At 41.4% G+C, this 24,625-nt stretch overlaps 1 protein-coding gene across 2 annotated transcripts in view; it reads left to right on the top strand.

Moving 5' to 3' along the window:
* Window positions 1–24,625, top strand: part of MED30 (mediator complex subunit 30) — a 474,431-nt gene that overhangs the window by 181,374 nt on the left and 268,432 nt on the right. For both annotated transcript variants that reach the window (XM_044067062.1, XM_044067061.1), the window contains one exon: window positions 19,230–19,340. In XM_044067062.1, coding sequence (XP_043922997.1) covers window positions 19,230–19,340 — 111 coding nt within the window. The remainder of the gene's footprint in view (window positions 1–19,229; window positions 19,341–24,625) is intronic.

Raw genomic sequence — 24,625 nt, 5'->3', positions numbered from 1 at the left:
TCTGCACAGACAACCACTTCATCGGAGGCGTCTTCTCCCTCCCCTAAGGGGCCGCTCTCTGTTTCTGCCCCCACGACCCATCCAAAGCGTAGAGCACCATTGCCTCAGCCACCCCCAGAGGGTGCCCCCTGTTCCTCGGAGGCCTCACCGGAAGCCCCCTCCGATGAGGTTCCGATGAAAAGACTGTGCAAGAGGAGGCACTTGATTCCCCGCAGGAATCTCTAACATCTGACACTGACTTGGATGAGGCAGAGGGGTCCCCAAAATCCCCCTCTGAGGATGTCTCATTTGCGGACATCTTGGTGATCTTAAAACAGAGGGGTGATTGGCAGTCCCTATCCCCCACTGAGGAAGAGTCGGTGTTGCTGAAGGCTTTTGGTGCTCAACCTTCTACCTCCTGGGTTACTCCGCCCTTCGATGAATTAATGGATTTAATTGCTCGAAGGGCGTGGGAGACACCGGACACAGTGGAACCGGTCCCTCGAAAACCGAGCAAATTTATCACCACCCCCCAGGACAAGGTTTATCTCACCAAGGGAGTCCCGGTCGACGCTATGGTGGTGGCGGCAGTCACTAAAAAGGAGATGTCTGAGTCTTCCTCTTCTGTTCATCCTCCTAATAAGGATTCTAGGACTATGGACAGATATGGGAAGCGCGTTTTTAGTTCAGCGACTTTTTCCATGCGTTCGCTAAACTATTTGACACATTTTACACGTCTGCAGAGGGATCTCATCAAGGAGCTGGGAGATACCCTCCAGGGTACCACAGATGCTGCTGTTTCAGATAAGGTAACAGCACAGCTTAACACCCTTACCTCCATAGTGAACTCATCCATGAGGCTCATCTCGTATGCGGCTGAAGGATCGAGTAGAGCTGCAGCTTTAGCGATTGCTCTACGAAGACAATCCTGAATGCGGCTGTGCTCATTTGCGGAAGCCTTCAAGTCTTCCTTCACCAACGCCCCCTTTGATGGTGCCACTCTCTTTGGGCCCAAAGAGAAGGAGACACTAACTCAGTGTGAGCAAGAAGGAAAGACTCTATCTGCTGTCGGAGTCCGTTTTTCTGCTCCAACTAGACCATACCCCAAAGGGCAACGAGGCAGAAAAATGTGGTTCCGTAAAACTCGGGGATCTTTCCAGGCCACACAGAGTGACCCCCCCCCCCCAGAGGCAGAGGGGGGGTAGAAATGGAAGACGTCGCCCCGGCGGCAGAGGGGGTCCGCAGAACCAAGGCGACAGGGATCCTGTCCCTGGTAAGCCTTTCCAGTACTCCTGAACGGGGGCCCGACTGTCCTGCTCTGAAGGCAGTCGGGGGTCGCTTGGCTTTATACCCACAGGCCTGGCTAACTCTCACCTCGGACTCTTGGGTAAAAAGCATTGTAACCAGAGGATACAAAATCCCCTTCATGTCAACTCCACCCCAACAAAGAAGGTTTCCAGATGTGCCACCCCATCTGCGAGGCCCAACAGCAATAGAAATTTCAAAGCTGCTCGAAAAAAGAGTCATCCAGCCAGTCCCGGCGGACCAAAGGGGATCCGGAACTTACTCAAGGTTCTTTTTAGTTCCAAAAAAGACAGGGGACTGGAGACCGATTTTGGATCTCAGCAATCTCAATACCTTCGTGAAGAAGGAAAAGTTCCGGATGGTCACGCTTCAATCGATCCTTCCATTTTTACAGAAGGACGACTGGATGTGCTCGATAGATCTCAAGGACGCGTACTACCACATCAAAATGGCCAGACCGTCCAGAGAACACCTGCGCTTCCGGCTGGGAGCCAGTCACTTTCAATTTCGAGCCCTGCCCTTTGGGTTCACCTCAGCCCCCAGGGTATTCACCAAATGCATGGCAGTGGTAGCGTCTCACTTGAGACGTCTAGGATTCTGGGTGTTTCCCTATCTGAACGACTGGCTCCTCACCGCCACCACTGAGCGTCGCCTCATACAAGCCATAGACTACACAGTCAACCTTTGTTCCGACCTAGGGATTTCCATAAACTTCGAAAAATCTGCCTTACTGCCCTCACAGCATATTTCGTTTATCGGAGCAGACCTAGATACACGTTTAACACTGGTAAAGCTCCCTCCAATAAGGGCTTCATCCCTCAAGGAACAGGTTCTTCTTCTACTGCAAAGCAGGAAAGCCCCGGCCAAACTAGTGTTGAAGGTTTTGGGACTCATGGCAGCGTCCCTGATTGCAGTCCCTATGGGGAGATTGCACATGAGGTTCCTCCAATGGCTGCTGTTCACGCAGTGGTCGTTCCAGCAGTTACCCCTAGCGCACGAGATTCTGATAACAGATTCTTGCAAACGAGACCTCTCATGGTGGGTGTACAGTCAAGATCTAACTATGGGTCTTCCATTTGTTCTACCCAATCCGACGGCCACGATAACCACGGACGCTTCTGTGATAGGGTGGGGGGGGACTATTTCAGGGAAGAACAGTCCAAGGGGAATGGTCCAACATGGAGTACAACCTGCACATAAATGTTCTGGAAATGAGGGCGGTGTTCTTGGCGTTGCAACACTTTCAAACCCTCCTACCTCTAGGAACAGCAGCAGTTCAGACAGACAACATGTCTGTAGTCTGGTACATAAACAAACAGGGGGGAACCAGATCTTACCCATTATGCAGAGAGGCCATGAGAATTTGGCAATGGGCAGAGTCCACGGGTCGCTTTCTGATAGCAACGCACATCCCGGGGTCATCCAACGTCATTGCGGACAGGTTGAGCAGAGCCATCCTGTTACCTCACGAGTGGTCCCTCAAGCTACAGGTGGCGGAAAGAATTTTCCGCAGATGGGGCCAGCCTTGCTGCGATCTATTTGCTTCCCCAATGAATACCAAATGCAGAAGCTATTTTGCCCTTTTACCCCCTCCGGGGGATGTCCCCAGGGACGCACTGATACACGATTGGCCCCCGGGTCTCCTTTATGCATTTCCACCTACCCCCTTGATTCCCAAATTTCTTCAGAAAGCCAGGAACCTGGAAAGGACAATTATACTCATAGCCCCATTCTGGCCTCGACAGATATGGTTCCCCTTTCTTCGAGCCCATCAAACAGAGGAACCGTGGATCCTGGACCCAGTACCAGATCTACTGACCCATTCGTCGGGAGTTCCTCACCCGTCTCTTCTATCCCTCAAACTAGTAGCTTGGCTGCTCCACTTCCCTGCCTAGCCAGGTCTGATCTACTTTCTCCGGCAGTTCAACGCATTCTGGTTGCCTCTCATAAGGCTTCCACTACAAAACTCTACAGGAGTAAATGGAAATGCTTTGTATACTGGGCATCTAGCCAACACTTGGACCCCCTAGTAGCTCCTTTACATAAAGTTCTAGAATTTCTATCCATCCTTTTTCACAAAGGAGCCTCTACTTCCACACTAAGAGTACAGTTGGCGGCCATATCCAACTACCATGTTGGTGAGGATGGTTCTCCTATTATGTCCCACAGGCTTTGTAAGGCTTTTATGAAAGGATCCTTCCATCTTCGACCGCCCGTCAGAGACCCTTTATTCCCATGGAATTTAAATTTATTATTGTCGCAACTAATGTTGCCACCCTTTGAACCAGCCTCTTCCTGCCTCCTGAAGTTCTTGTCGTGGAAGACACTTTTTCTCATAGCTGTTACTTCAGCTCGAAGAGTTTCAGAGCTGCAAGCACTATCAGTCAAACCGCCTTACTTAATTTTCCACCCAGATAGAGTCTCCTTGCGAACAAATCCGTCTTTCCTTCCTAAGGTATGTTCTGTCACGAATATTAACCAGTCCATAGAACTCCCTACCTTTTTCAAAAACCATACCAGCAAGTTGGAGTATATGCTGCACAAGTTGGATGTCCACAGACGACTAAGATTTTATTTGGACAGGACTAAAGATTGCAGGAAAACAGATCAGCTTTTTGTCGCGTTTGCAGACAATAAAAAGGGCATGGCAGTTACAAAACGTACACTATCTAAATGGCTAACTGATTGTATAGCCTTTGTATATTCTAAGTTGAATCAGGCCTTGCCTGCCAAACCTAAGGGCCATTCTACCAGATCCGTTTCCACTTCCTTGGCTCATGCAGCTCGTCTGCCTTTGGACACGATTTGTGCAGCAGCCACGTGGTCTAAACCACATACTTTCATCGCTCATTATAGGGTTGACAAAGCCTCCAAAGACAGGACATCTTTTGGTTCCACTGTGCTTAGGAACGTTCTTCCATGAGTCACTCGGGGTGACAGAGCTAGGGACGCTACCTGTGTGTAAGAACAAACGGCGAGATTGAACACTCTCACATAAAGAAGTTATGTTCTTACCATAACGTTCCATGTGGAGTGTTCATCTCGCCTTTGTTCTTACAGTCCCTCCCTTCCCTCCCTCACGTGTTTGGAAGAACGAGTAGGACTAGAGTCTGGTCGAAATGCCTTAACCCCTTCTGGGTATATTGTTTCTTACCTCATGGGGTATATTTCGCTACCCTTAGTTAATTTGTTAAGTGAGATAGTGTCTCTGATTTCTGTGGCTGTGTGTAGCCTTAGCACCTGAGGTTTATGGTTGGTCTGGTTTACTTGCAAACTAGATCTGAGTAATGGCAGGGAGGATTGTGGGATATAGCCTGGTCTCGAGCTTCTCTAAGATGCAGTGCTTTGCTATGCGGCCGACTCGGAGCCGAGGATCGGCTCCGAACCCGTGTGTAAGAACAAAGTTAAGATGAACACTCCACATGGAAAGTTATGGTAAGAACATATCTTCTTTTTTCTTCTATTGCTCCAGGACTATGGCCAGTGGTATGGTTTTAAGGAGGTTTACTTGGCTGCATTCTCAGAAATTTCCAGATGTTAAAAATGAGATTTTAAATTCTCCCTTGGATAGAGATTTATTGTTTGGCCCCTCTGCAGAGTTGATCAAAAAGTGTGATGAAACAGCCAAGCTGATAACAAGGAATTTCTAAGCTTTTCCAGCCCTCTTTTTCCAAATTGTACAATGTTTTTTCTTTCTCCCTATCCAATTTCTGGAAAAAAAAACAGAATAAACAGTGTCAACAGAATTCAGGTAAACAGAAGTTTAAGAAGAAATGGAAAGGAGGTTCCAAAAAAAGGTCTCAAACCTCCCAAAACCAAGGACACTAAAACAAGTCTGAATGACCATTTAAGACAAGAGATGTTGTGACCCCCTCCCACCCTGGCCCTCTTTCTGTTCCAGAAAGTCTGAATCTCCAATTGTCTCTTTGATAACAGATTGTTTCAGACAAATGGGTTCTGAAAATTATTCATCAGGGTTACAGATTGCAGTGAGAGAAAATTCCTCCTTTCCAGAGGGTCATTCCTAATTCTGCAAATCAGACTGGTACCTGTTCTTCATCAGATGCTGTCCCAAGGAGTGGAGTGATATAACCAGTTCCTTCTTCCTAGGTGAGTACAGGGTTTTATTCATTGTTGTTCCTAATGCCAAAGAAAGAAAATGTTTAGAGACCAGTTCTGGATCTTTCTTTCCTAAACCTGTTTGTGATAGTCCCCATATTCCAAATGATGTCACTTCACAACCTGTTGCCTCTTCTTCCTCTGTTAAGTTTCCTGATAACACTAGACTTAAAATATGCTTATTATCATATTCCTATTCATCCAGACTTCAGGCATTTCTTAAGGTTTTGTGTGTCTGGATCTTAGTATCAGTTATCTGCTTTATCCTTTGGACTGTCCACTGCACCAAGAGTGTTCACACGCACAGTGTCCTAGCTTATTGCAGGCTACAGGGTATCCACATTTTTCCATATTTAGATGACTTACTTATCTTTGCAGAGTCTTTTTCAAAATGTCAGGAATTTCTTCTTCTTGGATAAGAGATTTCTTGCAAAAGCTGGGTTTCCAAGAGAACAAGTCTTTCTTGACTCCCGCATACAAGATTGTGTTCCTGGGATGTCAACTAGGCACCTTAGTTCAAAAGAGCTTTTTCACAAGAAAAGTAGATCTGTATTTAGATCTATTTCTAAGTTTTCCACTCAGACTTCAGTCACTGTGAAGGAATACATCAGAAGTTTGGGTCTCATGGCATCTATAATTCTCATGATACCCCAGCAAGACTCCACATGAGAAAGATAACAGTGGTATCTGAAATCTCTTTGGACCTAGCATCAATACTATTTATATTTTCAGATCCTAGTACTGGGGTTTGTCAGAAGAGACATCAGTTGGTGGAGAGAACAGATATTCTAAAGTCAAGGTTTCCCCTTCTCCTTCCCTGCTGCAAAGCAGTCAGTCATCACAGATGCTTCACACTTTGCTTGGGGAGCAGTTTCAGGAGAGAGAAAAGTGCAGGAAGTGTGGGATACCAAAGACATATGCAAGCACATAAATATTAGGGAGCTGCTTATCCTGATCAAGGCACTCAATTCTCTGAACCATCTTTGGTGCCCAGGACCCCTTCAAGTGGTTGCAGACAGTACCACAGTGATGTGGTACATGAATAAGCAAGGGGGATCCAGGTTGTACCCCCTTTGGAGATTAGGATGCTAGCTTGGGATGTATAGCTTTACAGCACAGGCTCACTCTACAGGAATCCTTCATTCTGTCAGAGCAAAATTGTATGGCAGACAGACTGAGCAGGACCAGTGCAGGCCCTCACAAATGTAAACTAGATCCAGGGGTGTTCCAAAACTTCCTCCATCTGTGGGGAGTTCCTTAAATAGATCTCCTTGCTTCCTGTTTGAACAATCAACTGGCAACATTCTGTTCCATGACTCCATGCAAGAAGGCCTGTAAGACACATGCCTCTTCTTTTCTGTGGGCAGGAATGTTCCTGTATGCCTTTCTACCCTTTCCACTAATATCCAGGGTACTTCTGAAGATTCAGAAAGAATCCCCAATATCATTGTGGTGACTCCTTTTGGCCCAGGCAACCATGATTCTCCCTTTTTGTGGAAATGGCCAGGTGCAGTTACGATAACCTTCATCACAGAATGGATCTGCTCACTCAAGAACAGGAGCGTCTGATGTACCCCAGTGCCAGTCATCCTTAATTGAGTGCTTAGGTGATATGTTCTTAACTCCTTTTAGGCACCTATTTCTGAGGATGTGCAGCAGGTTCTTCTTCTTCTTCTTCTTTCGGCTTTTCCCGGTTAGGGGTCGCCACAGCAGATCACCTGTCCGCTCATGATTGGCAGTTGGTACTAATGAAGGCAATAACGCCTGCTACTAGAAAATCATATATTAGTAAATGGAAAAGGTTTTCTAGTTGGTGCCAACAACATAATCAGCACCTATTCAGGGATAGCTTTTCTCTGGTTTTACAATATTTTATTCCTCTGTCAAGGTTCATTTATTAGCCATTTTAGCAAGTCTACCCACAAATCCTCCTCTTTCAAGGCAGTTGCATGTCAAAATCTTCTTTAAAAGGGTTTTGCATGAGAGGCCTCCAAGTCAGCTGGTGGCCCCTCTTTGGGATTTTAATTGTGTGTTGGAGAAAATAACACTTGCTCCATTTGAACCTGCTAATCTGGAATATGGAAAGGCGTTTTTTTGATTGTTCTGACCTCTGCAAGAAGAGTATCTGAGTTGCAAGCTCCTATGGTGAGTCAACCCTATCTCATTTTCCACAAGTGCAGTGTTTCTTTGAGAACTAATCTTTTTATGCCTAAAAGGGTATCCAAGTTTAATTTGTCAAACTATCCATCTCCCCCATTTTCTTTCCTGAACATAAAACTGAGGGGAAAAAAGACTACACCATATAGGCTATATTTTGTAAATTAATGAACAAAGATCCCTGTAAGGCCTTTTTGGTGTATGTTCCTTTTCCCGAAACTTATGGCTGCTGTCACACTGTTAATATTAAATGTTCAGCATTTCTATGCAACAGGCTGAGAGGATAAAAGCAAATAGATGTCTAGAGGAACTCTTGAAGGTGTTAACTTGTAATAAGTAAGTAAAGTGCCTAAAAAGAATTAAGATGGTGAAGCAAGCCATTTATTAGACATAGGTTTTAGAATTTTCAACATCTGTATCACTAGGTACAAACATGCAACTCTACAGTCATTACAGCATGTAAAGTACAACTGTGCAGGTTGAACTTACTATAACGGAAAATGTTCCAATCATCACTGCCACAGTAGCCTTAGCTATATGGGTTTTATCCTACCAAGGATATAACAGCCAGCCAACTTCCAAAGCTTCAGGGCACCTTCCATGCACCCAAACTGTCAAGCAGCTCGAGCTGAGCTGACTAAAAGACAAGTTTGGGCGCAAAGCTCTTCAGAGTTTTCCTACCAACAGGGATAGGAAGGCTGAGCACTGAAAGGACAAGGCTAGGAATAACAAAAACATGTCCACACCCTGGAATAAAAAACACACAAAAAAAAAACATAAAAGGGGGGGGGTGGAGCTACTATATACTATGTTCTTTATATAATAGCCAACTATATTTGGGAGGTGAAATGCGAAGGGTCAAAGAGACCCTGGAGAATAGTCCTAGCAAATCATGATCTAAACCTAGGGAAGGAATCCAGTTTATAATGCTTTGTAAAAGAATGTATGTACAGAGGACCAAGTAACAGCTTCTAGTATCCAACCCTTTTCAAAAAGCCATAGAAGAAGCCAAGGTTCTTGTAGAGTGAGCCTTGACCCTGACTGAAATATATTTGCCATGATTAATATAACAAAAAGATAACAGCCTTAGACAACCATTTAGAAATAGTCTGTTCTGACCCTGGTTGTCCCTACTTCTTACCTTCATAAGAAATTAACAATTGAGTCAATGATCTGAAAGATTTACTTCTGACAAGGTAGTACATGAGCTGTCTCTGGATAAGGAAACAGCTCCAGTACTTAGTAATAATGACCATCCCTCCTGGCATGTCTAAAGGTCAGTTCCCTGTGCTTTCTCCTATTAACCTGGTGAACTTGGGCATTCTGAGGTAGTGTAGCAACTGCCTCATGTACACAGACAACCCTCTCCTCTTACCTCCCAACACTCAAACTTGTGAGAGATGCACTTGTATATCCAAATTGGAAGCCATACACTCTTAAGCCAAGACTGGAATAGCTGATCAAGAGGAGAAGGTCAACACCTGCACTACACCACATGCAACACACAGCCCTCCAGAACACCCACTGTCACAGCCCTCACATAAAAACACAAGTCACACACCCACCTTCACGGAGGCTCTCAATAGAAATCTACCCAAACAGCAGAGACCTTCTAGGCAGAAACGCACTCAACCACCACAACACAGCATAAGCCACAAGACACATAGCTCACCTACAGAGTTTGCCCCTCAGCCTAAGTCCCTAAGGCAAAGCAGCTTGCTCAATACACTAATTATAGGTGACTCGATAGTGAGGCACACTGACGTCCCACTCAGTAGGCTGAATAAGTAGAAGGTAACAGTCAGCTGTCTATCAGGTGCCAGAATCTGACACATAAAACATGTGCTCAGGTCAGTCCACAACAAGTACAAGTATGACTATGTCACTGCCCATGTGGGTGTGAATGACCTGAGATGCACCTCCCTGGACTACATGAAAAGACTTGTGGAGGAGCTCTCGGATTATGTGGCCCAGGCAGGTATGACCCTAACGAAAACAGTCCTTGAACCAAATAAGGAATCAGATGCAAAAACCAGAGAATACAAGAAAAAGAAAAATAATCTGGTTCCACACAGCAGTGAAAATCGATATGTCCTTTGTTGTAGTAGGTAAGCGCTTCCTCAGAATAACATCCGCTTCATCAGACCAACAAAGATAGAATAGCAGTTATATTTTTAAACACTAAAATATCCAGTCAAAAATCAGATAAAATTTGCATCATAGCTAAAAGCCATGTGGTAAAATACATCTGTAGAATATATAGATCATTACAAAATTGAATAAAACAGACTAAATGAACAATATGTACTTAAAAATGGTAACAAATACAATAGTAAAAAATAATAAAAGATGGACTATTGAAACATATATGATAAAATATTAAAAGTAACATAAAGATAAATTTATGTTCTTTACCCTCTTTAGCTACATGTAGTGATAGTGCGCTGGTACTAGAGATTCTGCATAGTACCAAGAGAGAAGGTGACATAAATAATAGAACAGAATCTAGTGAGCAGAAATGGATTTTGCACTTTCAAGCTGATAAACCTCCTGGTTTAAACAACAGAGTTTCCCTGAAACCCTTCCTTAAAGCACGGCCATTAAAGCATTGATCTCTCTTTTAATATTTTATCATATATGTTTCAATAGTCCATCTTTTATTATTTTTTACTATTGTATTTGTTACCAGTTTTAAGTACATATTGTTCATTTAGTCTGTTTTGTTCAATTTTTTTAACAATCTATATATTCTACAGATGTATTTTATCACATGGCTTTTAGCTATGATGCACGTTTTATCTGATTTTTGATTGGATGTTTTAGTGTTTAAAAATGTAACTGCTATTCTATCTTTGTTGGTCTGATGAAGCGGATGTTATTCCAAGGTATGACCCTAACCCTGAGCAGCATCCTACCGTCGCCCAGAATGATGCCGTGGTACAAGCAGAAAATGATTGACTTCAACAATTGGCTAAGTTTCTGGTTTCATTCTAAGGGGATCCAGTATCTGTCTACTTGGGATGACATGATTGACAGACCTCAATGCTTTGCCAGAGATCGCCTGCATCTGTCACCCCTAGGTTTCTGGATACTGGCTAAGGGTCTTGCTACCCTTGTAGTGCCTTTTTAGGTGATGTTCCAAAGACCAAATTACCACCGTAACAGCTCTAAATAAATGCAATCTGAGGGTCATGCTACTCAACGCTAGAAGTCTAAATCTCAAGGTGCACTTGCTTGAAGCACTCCTCAAAATGGAGAACATCGACATTTGTGCTGTAACGGAGACCTGGTTTAAAGCTGCAGAAAGCACCCCTACGCTACCAGGCTATTACTCATTCCATACATTTCGGCCCCAGAATATGGACTGAAGCTCCAAAGGCACTGATGTCTCCATGTTCATAAAGGATATGCACACCTCCAGACTAGTAGCCCAGCATAACTCATCTGAGATACTTCAGGTGCAACTAACATTGGGTAAGACGGCGATTCAGACTGTAGCCTGCTATAGGTCTCCAACCATGTCCCAAGACTCTCACTCCACTTTCCTAAGCACCCTGGAAACTATTGGGTCCAACCCAACACACTCATACTAGGTGACTTCAACTACCCCTCCATCAATTGGGAAAACTACTCATGCACCAATACACTAGCCGAACGCTTCCTTGAATTGATTGGACCAGCTCATTCTTACCTCCAGTAGAGGAAGCAACATCCTTGACCTGGTTATTAATAACGTGGGCAATTGTTGCTCTACACCAATAGTCAATTCCTCCCTGGTTAGATCCGACCACAAACTAATCACCATGGAAATCCACAGCTCACTCACAGCCCCCGCAAAGGTAACCACCATGAAAAACTTCTCCAAAAAACAGAGGTGGCTAACATCATGGCACCCATGTCAATGGAAAATAGATGCATGACCGCCGAATCATACACCAGTGCACTGTATGAACACGTACATAAATGCATGGAACTAGCCATACCTAACAGAACCAAGACACGCTCCTCCAAAAAAAGGAAGCCAATCTGGTGGTCCCCTGCCATTAATAAACTCTACAATAGAAGGAAGAAACTGTTGCAGAAAAAGGTGAAGTCCCAAGACTGGAAAAAAACTCCCTTATTAGCCTAAACAAAAAGTTGAAATCCATCATCAAAACCTCTAAATATAGCTATGAAGGCAGAATTGGGGCAGACACTAAAAGCAACCACAAAGTCTTCGATAGTTATATCAAGAATCTCTATGGCAATATCCAGGTTTGCTCTGAGTTACTGCACAATGTTAACTCCTATATTGAGCTGACAGATATTGCCAACATACTGGCCAACAGATTCAGTGCCAATTTTACCCCCCCCAAAGGACCAATTACAATAACAGAGGAATGCCAGGCACCCAGCATTACTGCAGCACAGGTTAAAGCTGCATTGTCCAAGGCCAAGAATACAGCTTCCATGGGACCCGACAGTATCCCTGGATGTGTTCTACATGAACTACAAAGTGAACTGGCACTACATCTGTGTGCCCTGTTCAATCTCAGCCTCACCTCAGGCTTTGTCCTTACCGAATGGCGCACTGCTACAGTCATCCCTCTCCATAAAGGGGGAGTGACTATAGACCCTGGGAATTATCGCCCCATTAGCCTGATGAGTCTAATATGTAAGACTATGGAGCGCATCATCATGGACCTAATTAACAAGGATATAGGAAATCTCCAAACTCTAGATCCCATGCAATTTGGTTTTGTGAAAGGTAGATCATGCCTGCTCAACCTGGTTGACTTCTTTGAGTCAATCACCAGAGCTGTGGATGAGGGTAAGGCAGTTCATACAGCCTACCTCGATCTGGCCAAGGCCTTTTATACCATTCCCCACTCAAGAATTATTGATAAACTCACCAAATTAGGCATCAATCCCTATATCACTAGATGAGTTGCAGATTGGCTCACAGAACCCACAGCGTGAAAGTAGTGGATTCCAAGTCAGACTGCCAACCAGTCACAAGTGGAGTCCCACAGAGATTGGTCCTGGATCCTCTCCTGTTTGGCGGCATCTTCTCAGACGTCCAGGCCAACACGGAGGGACTTTGGATGACCAAGTTCTCAGATGACTGCAAGCTGGGAGCCATTATTAACTCCCCAAGTGATGTAGACATCCTACAGAAAGGCCTTACTGAGACCAATGACTGGTGTCAAAACCATGGCCTTAAGCTTAATGCCAAAAAATGCACCATCATCCCCTTTGGGAAAAACTCCGTTCCCACTAATTACCACATCGATGGGAGTCCACTGAACACTGAAGACGTTATAAGAGATCTGGGGACACAGGTTGACAGCAACCTCTCCTTTGACCACCACATTGCCATTGCGATCAGAAAGTCCTTCTATGTGGCACATCTCATTACCAAGGGTTTTGCATCCAGGAAGAAAGAGGTAATCATCTCTGTCTACTCTTCCCTCATTAGGCCAGTCATCGAGTATAATGCCGCATTTGGCACGTACCTCACTAGACACATGCAACAGCTGGAAAGGTCACAAAAGTACCTCACAAAGAAGATCCTAGGCCTTAAACACATGTCCTACATGGACAGACTCAAAAAAAAAAAAAAAAAAAAACACCAGCTATTCTCTGTCTCATATCGTGTACTAAGAGACGATCTCTGCTTAACTTACAACGCCATGTCTGACCCAGCTCTGTTAGAAAAGCTACATCTAAAGAAATCCCAATCCCTCCACACCACACGCTCCAGAGACCTCAACCGCATTACCACAATCAACAGAACATGCCGGAGGGACAGGTTCATAACCCAGAGACTGCCCATGCTCTGGAATGGACTTCCCATACGTGTCAAGCAGAGCACCTCACTGGCCCTCTTCAAGAGAAATCTTGACAAGTGGATGGGAAATAGAAAGCTTACCCCAGGGATCACTCCAGTGCCTCTACTTGATAGAGGCACTGGGAACTAATGGGTGGCACAATGCCAGGGCACTTCTATGGGCTAGGCTTGTAAAGGCTCCGGGCCCATTAGCCTAGTACACACCTATGAACCTGTATCTTTTTGGTACTGTTGCCTTGAGAAAAAAAAAGTTTTGTCTATGCTGTTCACAGCAATTACACAATTACAGTGCAGTGGCTAGCCTTACTGGCTTGCAGAGCTTGGTTCTCTGATATACTTCTTGGTTAGGATGTCTGTGTATCCTCCCTGTGTACATTTGGGTTTTGCTATTTTCTCTGGTTTCCTTCCACATTACAGTAGCATGTTAATAAGTGAAATGACAGGTCTCTAAATTACTCATACGTAAATGTGCAGTGTGTGTTTGTATGTGTTGGTGCATGTTTACAAGTGTGTGCATTCTGTGGTGATCTGACATATCATCCAGGAATGTTTTTTTGATTTATGCCCATTGTATGCCAGGATAGGGGGTTAATGTAGTGTTTGGAAGTCGAGTAAATGGAGCAGTTGCTGCTGCTGTATGCTGAGGTGACTTTCACATCCCCCATCTGTAGTTCTTCTAGACGGTTTTTGTTTACCACTCCTGTTCATATTTTTTTTAAAAAATGTTTTCCTAAGCAAACAGCATCTGCTTTGACACCCATTGTGGAAATATGTTTCATTTAGATGTTTACACTGACAGTTATGAAATTGTTTAACAAGCCGGTGTTATCAGATTAAAGTTTGCAAGGAAGACAACAATCTGCCACTGATGTATAACCTCTATTTAATATAGCTAAAGAAAGAGATTACTTGTTTATATGTGTAATTATGTAGAACATAATTTTCATATTTAAGGAAGCAACAAGAACAGAATTTCCAACGGGGGGAACAGCAGTCCTTGTGATTATTTGTGCCTATTTATAATGGTTAGCAAAGATTTTAAGTTTACAAAACTTTTTTCATATTTAAAGAAGCAACAAGAGCAGAATTTCCAACTGATGGAACGACAGTCCTTGTGATTATTTGTACATATTTATAATGGTTAGCAAAGAATTTAAGTTTACAAAACTTTACAAGCATTAATAAATTGTATTTATCATTACAGAAAATCCATTCTAGGTTATGAAGTCCAATGAGTGTCACCATTATAAAAGTAAATTCCCCTGAGCAGTTTTGCTGTTGATACTACTATAGTAGTGTGTACAGAGATATGACTAGCTGTACTGTATTTACATCATGACATTATTGAAAGACTGTGGACCCAACCTTCATTCCTGTGAAGGAGAGAGAGGTCTTCTGTTTGACCTAAATGTTTAAAATTCTGCTACATAATGAAATCTAATTCTACGAAGCATTTGAAACTTTTTTTCTGTAGATGTTTTGTCTTCCCTCACATCCCCTACTGAATGGAGTGTCCCATCCTGCTTCAAATTTGAGATCACTGCACCTCAGTCAAAGGGGCTACTCATCAGTGATCTTTGCTGAGTTAAAATTGCTCCAAATTCTGTAACATTATTGGTTAAGTGGTATTCAGTAAATGTCTTACTCCTGTTTGGAGAAAATTAAGAACGCAGCCTTCCAATTGTTTTGTGAACACAGACTTAAGGTCATTATTGAATCACAAGATGCTTTTTTTAAAGTAGGCGATAAATCTCTGCAGAGTTCATACAAGTGCTCTAATTAAAGCAACAGTGAATATTCTGCAGAACATTAGTGAAGACAGTTGTTGTGCCTTTTCGATATTACACTTGCAGAATGTGTATTTGTTCATTCACAGCTCACATTATGTGAGTGCTAGCCTTACTGAAATTAGTTGTGAAGTAGCACATTTGAATTCTCTAACTTAACAAGCCTAAAACACCTTTCTTGTATACTTCCAGTTCGCACCCGTACTGCAATATAGCACCCAATACTTTATTTATTTCTTTGTGTAGCTATTTGATATTTGTTTACAGGAAAAGTCCGACTGGGTCAGAAAGTCCCCATGTTCAGTGGATGCACAAGGAGAAAAGCTCCACAATCACAATATTCAGAAATCAAGTACACACATTTTCAATCACAAAGTATAATGTTACATTATAAAACAGCAAATACAACATTTTAAATAACTAAGTATTGTTACACTACAGAACATGCAAGTGAAAAAAATGCTGTAATGAGGAAAGCATAGAACATATGTTTCATAGTAGAGTGCAGTGAAAAACAATAACATGAGTTGGAGAATATGAGGAAAAATTCAGTAGTCATATTTGTTACATAGATTAATATGTGGTAAATGAGACCTGAGACAATTCTAATAAGGTATTTGAAGGTATCAGAGAGTACATGGTTAGAGACAATGAGTTGGAATTAAGTGATGTCTTCGTATAAGATAGGAGTTCATATTATGGTTATAGAAGGAAGAAAGATGGAGAGAAGGAGATTATAAGAAGAGTAAAGGGTAGGGTGTCTTCAGGTAGCTTAGGTGAGTAGGGAGGAAAGACGTGGAGGAAAGGTCTGCAGAAATGAATTAAATAAGGTAAGGTAGAGGGGAAAACAAAAAAGGAGTGGAGTAGGAGGCTGGAGAGGATTGTAAAGTGTGATCTACATTGAAGGGGGTGAGTGAAGTATAGTGAGTATGTTCAGTCGGGACTGGCACAGGAGCAGGTCCAAGATTTTGTAAAGTATTCTTTTATGGAGCATTTAAAGGTGGATAGGTTACAGATAGTTCTGGTGTTTAGAGGTAAGGCGCTTTATTTTTTTTTTACTGCTGAGTGTGAGTATAGGTTTCATCCAGGGGATATGTTTGATATATTTTATTTTATTTTAATTAATTAATTTATTTATTTATTTTACATTTGTTGACCGGGAGAGTCTGACTGGATACATGTCCATTTGCAATGGAGGCCTGGAGAGAAAAGCTCCATAAATCAATTACAAGCAATTATAAGGAGTATAACAGCAATCATTATTTACATAGACAGTGCATAAGCATGAAAATTAAAAAAAATGATGCATAGAATAAAAAAAATCATCTTTTACGATTTTTTTACAGGTTATGGTGAGAAGTTTGTCTTTCAATCTAAGTTATTTTTGGAAAATACATATTGATTAAAGAGGTAAGAGCTGGGCAGGCTAATGGTTTGTGTATGATTTTTATGTAATGTTATAAGTTGAATGTAGGAGAGGTGGTGGGGGAGTTCCAGCCAGCTAAGGGTATGCAGAGCTTTGCATTGTTGGGTGAAGGAGGATGAATTAGTAGCAAACTTGGCAAATTTATTGTAGCAGCTTTTGTTTGTTTTTTATGGATTGTAATATGTAAATTGGTTAGAATTTGTACTTCATAGAGTAGCGAGGGCAGATTGTAGGTTTTGGCTAGAGTCATTTTTGTGTGCGCACTCAGAAAATTGTTTCTTTATTGCATGCCTAGTTTTGTTGGGTTTCTTGATATTGCTTTGGATGTGGAGATCACATTTAAGATCGTCTAATGACTACAAATAGTTTGGTATGATGGACTAACATGATTTCAGTGCCATTTACCGAAAAGATTTTGAAAGATACTGTGTTAGGGGTGTGATATTTGGGGGTAAAGAGGAGAAGTCTGTTTTTTTTTTTTGGGGGGGGGGTTGAGTGGGGGTTGTACCATTGTAAGCCAGGTTTCAATAGAGATGACAGCTTGCTGAGTGATTTCTTGGAGGCGAGTTAAAGTATTTGAAGAGCAGATGATGGTAGAGTTGTCTGCATACTGAATCAAGGTGCCTTCACAATAAAATGCATGTAACTTTTTGATAAAAATATTGAAAGGTAGAGGACCAAGGATGGATCCTTGTGGGACTCCTGTGGAAGTTGGATGGTATGTGGAAATGGATCTTTGCCATTTTACAGATTGTTGCCTGTTTGCAAGGTAGCTAGAAAACCATTGAATAGATGGAGATCCTAGAGCCAGAGTGGAAAATTGATTGAGGAGTTTACTGTGAGAGACCATGTCAAAGAGTTTTGATAAACTTGTATCTGCAGTATTTCTAGATCTATTAGAGGTGCGAGCTTTATTGACAGTGTCTCTAAATGATAGTAATGCAGTAGAGGTGCTGTGTTCTGGACAAAATTTATGTTGCTTATTGGTGATTAGCTTATTTTGTAAGAGATAGTGGAGAAAATGTTGATGAATACATCTTTCAAGGATTTTAGAGAAAGGAGACAGGTTGGTTATGGAATGGAAATTTGTAATGTTAGTGGAATTACTTCCTTTATGTATTGGGTAATGTGCTCCATTTTCCACAAGGTAGGGACACAGGATTCTGTTATTGATCTGTTAGTAAGAATGCTGATTGGATATGCTATTGCATCTGCAGCTAGATGTATTCCGGGAGTAGGCTGTTGGCTGAGGAGGAACAAGGTTTTAGTTTACATAAAAGCTTTTTTTGTGTCTGGCTTCTTTAACTAAGTGACACACCAGCTAATAATAGGAAGTATTAGAGCAAGAAGTTGTCAACAAAATGACAGCACGATTGTTAGTCTAGGATGTCCTGCAGTGGAGAAATGAATCTTTGTTTTCACTTATTCATATTTTGAAATCTATGTTCATATTTTCATAACTGAAAGACCTGCATGTTATAGAGGTGTACAGTGTTAACACCAATGTGGGAGGAGACAGAACAATTCACTGTTAATGCTGGTTTGTCTCACACTGTACTGGAAATATTGCTAGTTGTTTCCTAGTAATTATGAAAGAAGCATTATTTCCATATGTACTTAATACAATTTAAAAATGAGTGACTTGCAAACTGCTGCATGACATTAAGTGAAACCCTAGATGTTGTAAAAGAAAAATGTTTTTAATATTTGCACTACAAGTTGCACATCTTGAGATACATCCAGTATTATTTGTTTTGCTAATTATACAGTTAAACATATGTGTTCATATTTCTGTAAAATCTTATTAAACATGCACTTATAGAGGAATTGCTTGCTGTCATGTGAAAGCTTATGCCTTTTTAACAAAACATTCCAACAATTTATGTCTAGGTTGTAGAATTTTAAATTTATGAAAATTTGGTTGTGAAAGTTTACAAAAATATAAGTTGGGGTTGCGTGTATTATATTACAGTATTTATGGAAAAGACTATGAATATACCGACTATTAACACTATAAAGAATACTTCTTACTGATAACATTGCTATTTGTACAGATTTAAATCATTTTTCTACAAAATATTTATGCTTTTCAAATTTATTTTTCAGAAAATGCTCTGGAATGCAATATGTGTGTAGGCTGCTAGAGGTGTGACATTACACACCACCTAGGTTAATGAGTTAGTAAAGTAAAAGGGGAAGCGTATGCCAGTGTATTTAGTTGGAAGACTATCCTTCTATTAGGAGGGAGATATTACTTTTACATTTGACCTTGTTTTGGACAGTTAAAGTGGCTGTATAAATATACTTATAAATGTCATATGAATCTTTTTTTCCTGCAGTTAAGCTTCTTGCACTTTGAGGGGTCAGACTGATATCTCAAGCAAAATGCTCTAATTGTAATAATATGATGCTGAACAGCAAATGTTTCCAGTAAATGTTGATAATTTGCCATTGTACATTTAAATGAAACAGAGGAAAGTTTTATTAGTTAATACTAGTAGTTATACTGACCTGTAACCAGTATTTCTTCTGCACTTCCTCACTGCGCTGGATACTGTTTCATTTGTTTTCCTAACTGTATGACGTCCTTGATTGGTAACACCTATATAATTACTTGCTTTAACAGCAGCTTATTCCATACTTTGAAGAGGATGGCTCAAAGCATGACAGTCGAAGTTCATCCAGCCAGCTTTCCTTTGGCAGTGGAGAGAGAAGGGAAATCATGGAAGTTAACATGGTATGTTTTATTTTTCTTTTAGCCTTATACTGTTGTACCATTTTCACAACATTCTTGACTTTTTTTTTAAGTCTGTGATTAATGTCTACACTGACTGCATAGGAGTAGCATTTCCAGATGTATGTATAGACAAATGGTGACTGAATTAAAACAGAAATCTAGTAAAGGGAGAAGTCAGTAGCATGTCTTTCACTTTCTCTGAAACAGAAGGATAAAGACTAGGTGTTGTGTCAGTGTCTGTAGGGAAGTTTGTGAGGGTAAGGAGCAGGGGTCAGTTATGTACCTGGCAAATGAAAAAGGTATGACATGGCGTTTTGTCAGGAGATCCAGAAGAATACATAACTGTCAAGATTTTACTTATTTTTTTTTAGTTTTATTAATGTCTTTACAGTCATAGCAAATGGGGAATAAGAGAATAAGGCAGAAAGGGAAGAAAAGACTTTCCTCTATAATATGAAGGTCCCAAGTATTATTCACCTAGTTCTTACCCACCTTAATATGAACAGATGAGTATTAATGGGAAGTGTGCCCCTGGACCAGGTACTAATTGAGAAAGTGTGACTAAATGTTGTAGTAAAATGAGTAAAAAAATAAAATCTGAAATAATTTAATGTTATTGTTATGTAGTAGTGCAACACTTTTAGACTTTGTCCTGTCTCTTTCTCCCTGTATAGATAACTAATAATTAATGGGCAGTATTAGCGAGGGAGGTGTGGCTTAAAGTCTAGTAAAATGAATAAGAAAACAGAAACTTTGATAACTTCACATTTGAAATATTGTAATGTAATGCTGCAACATTTGGAGACTTGTAGTGAGATGTTATAGCTTTTACAGCAGTCCTTTACTTGGAGAACTTGTCATAATTCACAAAGCCAGAACTACTTCTCTACCTTTCACAGTTCTCTTTGCCTTTGTCTCCCTTCTAGATGTTGTTTGCGCTCACCATCATCAAATGTGATCTGCTCACCACCTCTTAGGATGAATAAGTCCAGCCTTTTCTTATAATTTGTCTTCAGCCAGAGTAGTTTTAGTTGCAAAGATTGCTTTTGTTTTTGGCTAATTTAGATATTTTTCTATCAGAACTTATTTCTTCCTGCTCCTGCATTAGGCCATACGCCGTATTATGCTGTTGTAAATTACCTAATTCTTAGCTAGGGTTTCTAGGCTCAGTTTACTGCTGTTTAGCACTGTGCTGTGTAAATAAGTACAATTCTTGGTCTGCTAATGTATGTTTTTTAAGTTAGCATTTTTGCCTGTCACAAGTGATAATTCAGTAATCATACATTAATATAAATGAAAACAAACCAAATATAGTAATCCTACATTAATATAAATGTAAAAAAAAATTGATGTATTTTCAGTTACAAACATTATACATCACATAGAATCTTCTGTACAGTCATTGTCAATCCAACATTACATAGTTCACTCAATTCCTCCCTTCCCTTAAACTTCATTCCTAATCCAAAACATTACTCTGCATGTATTGTTATCATAGTTCCTTTTTTCTATGTAATGTGCTCCTACCCCTATCTGATTACACCACTTACAGTTCTTTTGTCTCTGCTACTATAGTCACTACTACATGGCTGATTTAGACTTTGATTTCCATTTTCTAGTAATTGTTTTTTTTTTCTTTTCTTTTTGGTACAACCAGAATTAAATTTATCAAGGCCTTACTATGCCCAGGCAATTCAGAATCTGTATCCCAGCTCATAAAATAGTTTCCTTAGTTACACTGTTTTGCTCACCAAATATTTCTGACAGAATGGTCTGTAGGGAATTTTTAAAGCCTGCCAACTCATTACACTTCCAAAAAAATATGTTCCCAGTTACCTCTTTTTTTCTCCATCACAGCTCCAAGAATGCAAACATTTCCAAGAAAGTATCCTAAGTATTCTACACTTTGTTGCATATATATATCATTGTTTCTCAGTGAAGTGCTTATCCAGTCTGTCTTCCCAATCTTTTCTAACCTCCACTTATTGATTCTTTTAGTTATCAGGCAATATTTTATATGCCCTACTAATCATTTTTTTAACAGCAGATTTTGTTCTGCATTCAAATGAAAACTCTACCAGTGTTAGTCTTTCACTTAGGATTCCCTTATCCCTTTCTCTTAGGCTATACTATATCAGCCCTTGATAGGGAAGGCAATCTATAGCCTGCAGTCCAATGTATTTTTTTGCCTCACCCTGTTCTATTAATGTTCCCTTTTTATTATTTGTTTCTAACACCTTGGTTCCATTGTCAGTCTTCTCCAGTAAATTCCAGCCCCCCTTTTGCCTATTTTCTGTATCCCTAATTGTTGCAGTCATCTCTATCGTCAGACTCTCCTTTTTCCATTCCTGTGTTGGCTTAGTTCTTAGAATACTTTTTGCTACGTTATTAATATAATATTCTGTATGTTGGTCTGTTAATTTTGAGTTATGTAATTGCTGTGAAATTGCTTACCTGTTGTCTGTGAATCATTTCGCTGCTGCTGCTACTGTTGTTGTTGTTACTTGGGCTTACTTGTAGCAGTAGCAGATTTGCTGTTATTAAGAGTTCCAAATAGTAGATAAGACTCGATTTAAAAAATGCTGCAAATGTGGGCGCAATCTCCCCTCAAGATACACATACACACATTTATATGTGATGTGCTGAAGGGGGATTGCAATCAACAAAATACCTGAAGGTAGCTTGTGAGATCTGGAAAAACCTAGGTTGCTGAACTTTACAAATGCTTGAAAGTAAGTTAATTTTGAAAGGTTTACTTCCTTCTGAGGGAAAGATGCAGGAGAGAGCAGAGGAGAGAAGAGAATTGGAAGAAATGAAAGCTAGAAGAACCTAAGTCAAGGAAGTTGGACAAGCCTTCTTCACCCAATGTGCCCAGGAGAGGGGCCTTGCCTGTTAAACTAATTATTTCTAACAAGGCCTCTCAGACATTTTTGTCTGCTGTTCCTTCTGTTGAGCTGTTTACTGCATCTGATCCCACTCTGAGGAGGAGAATGAGTGGCTTCTCGTCAGAATGGGAGTCTGTTCAGAGCCTTTTGTTACTTTTGGATTGGGACAAGATGATGAGGGCTATAGTCAGGGCACAAAATGAGATGGTGTGTCCTCTCTTCACCCTTGGTATGTAGGACGGCTGGAGAAGGACCCACACCCTCCATGTCTTATTCTTCTTCCCTGCTCTGTTTTGGCACAGGGAGTTTAAGGGCTGTGAAAGAGTTTCTTACATCTTTCATGTCCGTGGTCTTACTTCCAATGGCACCAACTGCCATGGTACCATTGGCCTTGATGGATCCTGTGCTGTGCTCAGTACATATCCATTTTGGGGTTGCTCTTCATGTTGATGACTTTGGTATTTGGTGTAGAAGCCATCCATGACACCATTTTTGGCTATGGTGTCTGGAACAGGTTCTCAGGATTGACTGTCTTGCAGTCAACAATGATCTTGGCACAGGCTGTCTCAGCAGGGATCACTTTGACCTAGGTGTTCATGTGTTATGATAGGGTTTCCATGCAAATATCAGTCCAAACTGTAGCTGGAGATGCATCATCTAGTTCATCTTCCATGTGTGAAACCTGTCAATTTGGAGTCTTGAACCAACCATCCATATCCCACAAGCTCCATTGGCCAACACATTCCATGCCCTTTGTGAGATTACTCTTCCTCTGAGCACTCGGATGTGTCCACTCTGAGTATTGTACGAAAGAGATGTAAGAAGAGGCACCTTGATTCTCCATCACTCTGCCCATCCTAGATGATTTGGAGAAGTGCTGCCACATTTCCGTCCAGAGGACCCCAGAATTAGGCAAATCCTAACTTTCATGAAGCAATAGGGGATCTTAGCCCCTTGATGCCACTGACAGAGATCCTCCAGGTAGCCTCTCCGATAACTCTGTGTACATTATGGGCAGTTCTTCCTTCTGACAGTGTGACATACCTGGTCATGGAAGGAGCTTGATGAAATTCCATTGTAGTTGAGCCTGTCCCGAAGAAACTTAACAGGGTCTTTCATCCTGCCAAGAACAGTCTTCAGTAGAGTAATGTTCCTCTTGCTGATTCAGTTGTATTCACAGCAATCACCAGAAGGGTACCCTGTGATACATCTATCAGATAGGAATTCTAAGACAGTGAACCATACTTGGAAATGCTCCTTCATGTATGGTACATTTGCTGTTAGGCACTTAATTACCTTACACACATTAGACCCATTTTTAACAAGAGTAGGCAGAGACGACCTTTAACTTGTTGAAAAAGTTGCCTCCCAGTGAACTGTGTTGATTGATTGAGTTGCAAATGGCAACTATGTAGAAACATTGCTTCACTCTCCATGCAGCTCATTTACATTGCAAGTGATAGAGCAACATGAGCAGCTGGGGCTGGCATTACAATGAAATGATAGAGTTGGCTGAGATTGTATGGATTTGTGGAGAACTTCACGTCATTCTTTCACAGCCCCAGGTGCTCTCTGAATTTGGAGTAAAATTTGTAGCCCCTCATTGGTCCTTCTCAAGAAACCATAAGGGTGCTAAAAACTTGGGGCATTGAAAATTCTAGCATTAGCCATTTGATTGGCTGTGGGGACTTCTACAGTAGATGGTGTCCCAGATGCTGAGGTACTCTGCAGCATAAGCGATTCCATAGTCCTTCCCCAGTGAAGCAACAGTAGCACCCCTGAAGACTTGCCTGATTGTTCCACTCTGGAGGCAGTCAGGGGCATCTGCCCCTGCAAACCTTGAAGTGTGGCTGTCCATCAAGCAAGATAAATGGGTTAGGGGTATTGCATCCAGAGGTTACACAGTATCTGACCGCTCCACCTCTACCAAATACCTGACCCCATTAGAAGGAGGTAGCCAAATTGGAGACTCACAGCCTCCTAGAAAAAAAACATCCAAGAGGTCCCACCAGATCAGATAAGTGTCCAGAGTTTATTAAAGATTCTTTTTTGTCCTCCAAAAATCCATGGACCTTATGCCCATTGTAGGTCTCAGTGACCTAAACCATTATTGTAAGGAAAAACAAATTCCAGATGGTCATGGTACAAGTCCGTCCTTTGTTTGGAGGATGCTTAGTATATCTCCAGGATACTTTACTACTTTTAAAAATAGCCACACTTCCAAGGAGATTCCTTCTGTTCCATGTATGAGTCAGTTATCATTCAGAACACTGCTGTTTAGTCACACCACAGTCACCAGGAGTTCACCAAATGCATGGCATCTATAGCATGGCACCTATAGCAGTTTACATCACACTGCTCATGTCATGATCTTTCCATACCTAGATGACTGCCTCCTGT

This window comes from Protopterus annectens, chromosome 3.part1 (assembly GCF_019279795.1).
Source record: "Protopterus annectens isolate FY-2018-M chromosome 3.part1, PAN1.0, whole genome shotgun sequence".
Taxonomy (NCBI): Eukaryota; Metazoa; Chordata; order Ceratodontiformes; family Protopteridae; genus Protopterus; species Protopterus annectens.
Note: the sequence above shows the minus strand (reverse complement) of the source record. Positions and strands in the feature narration are given on the sequence as shown.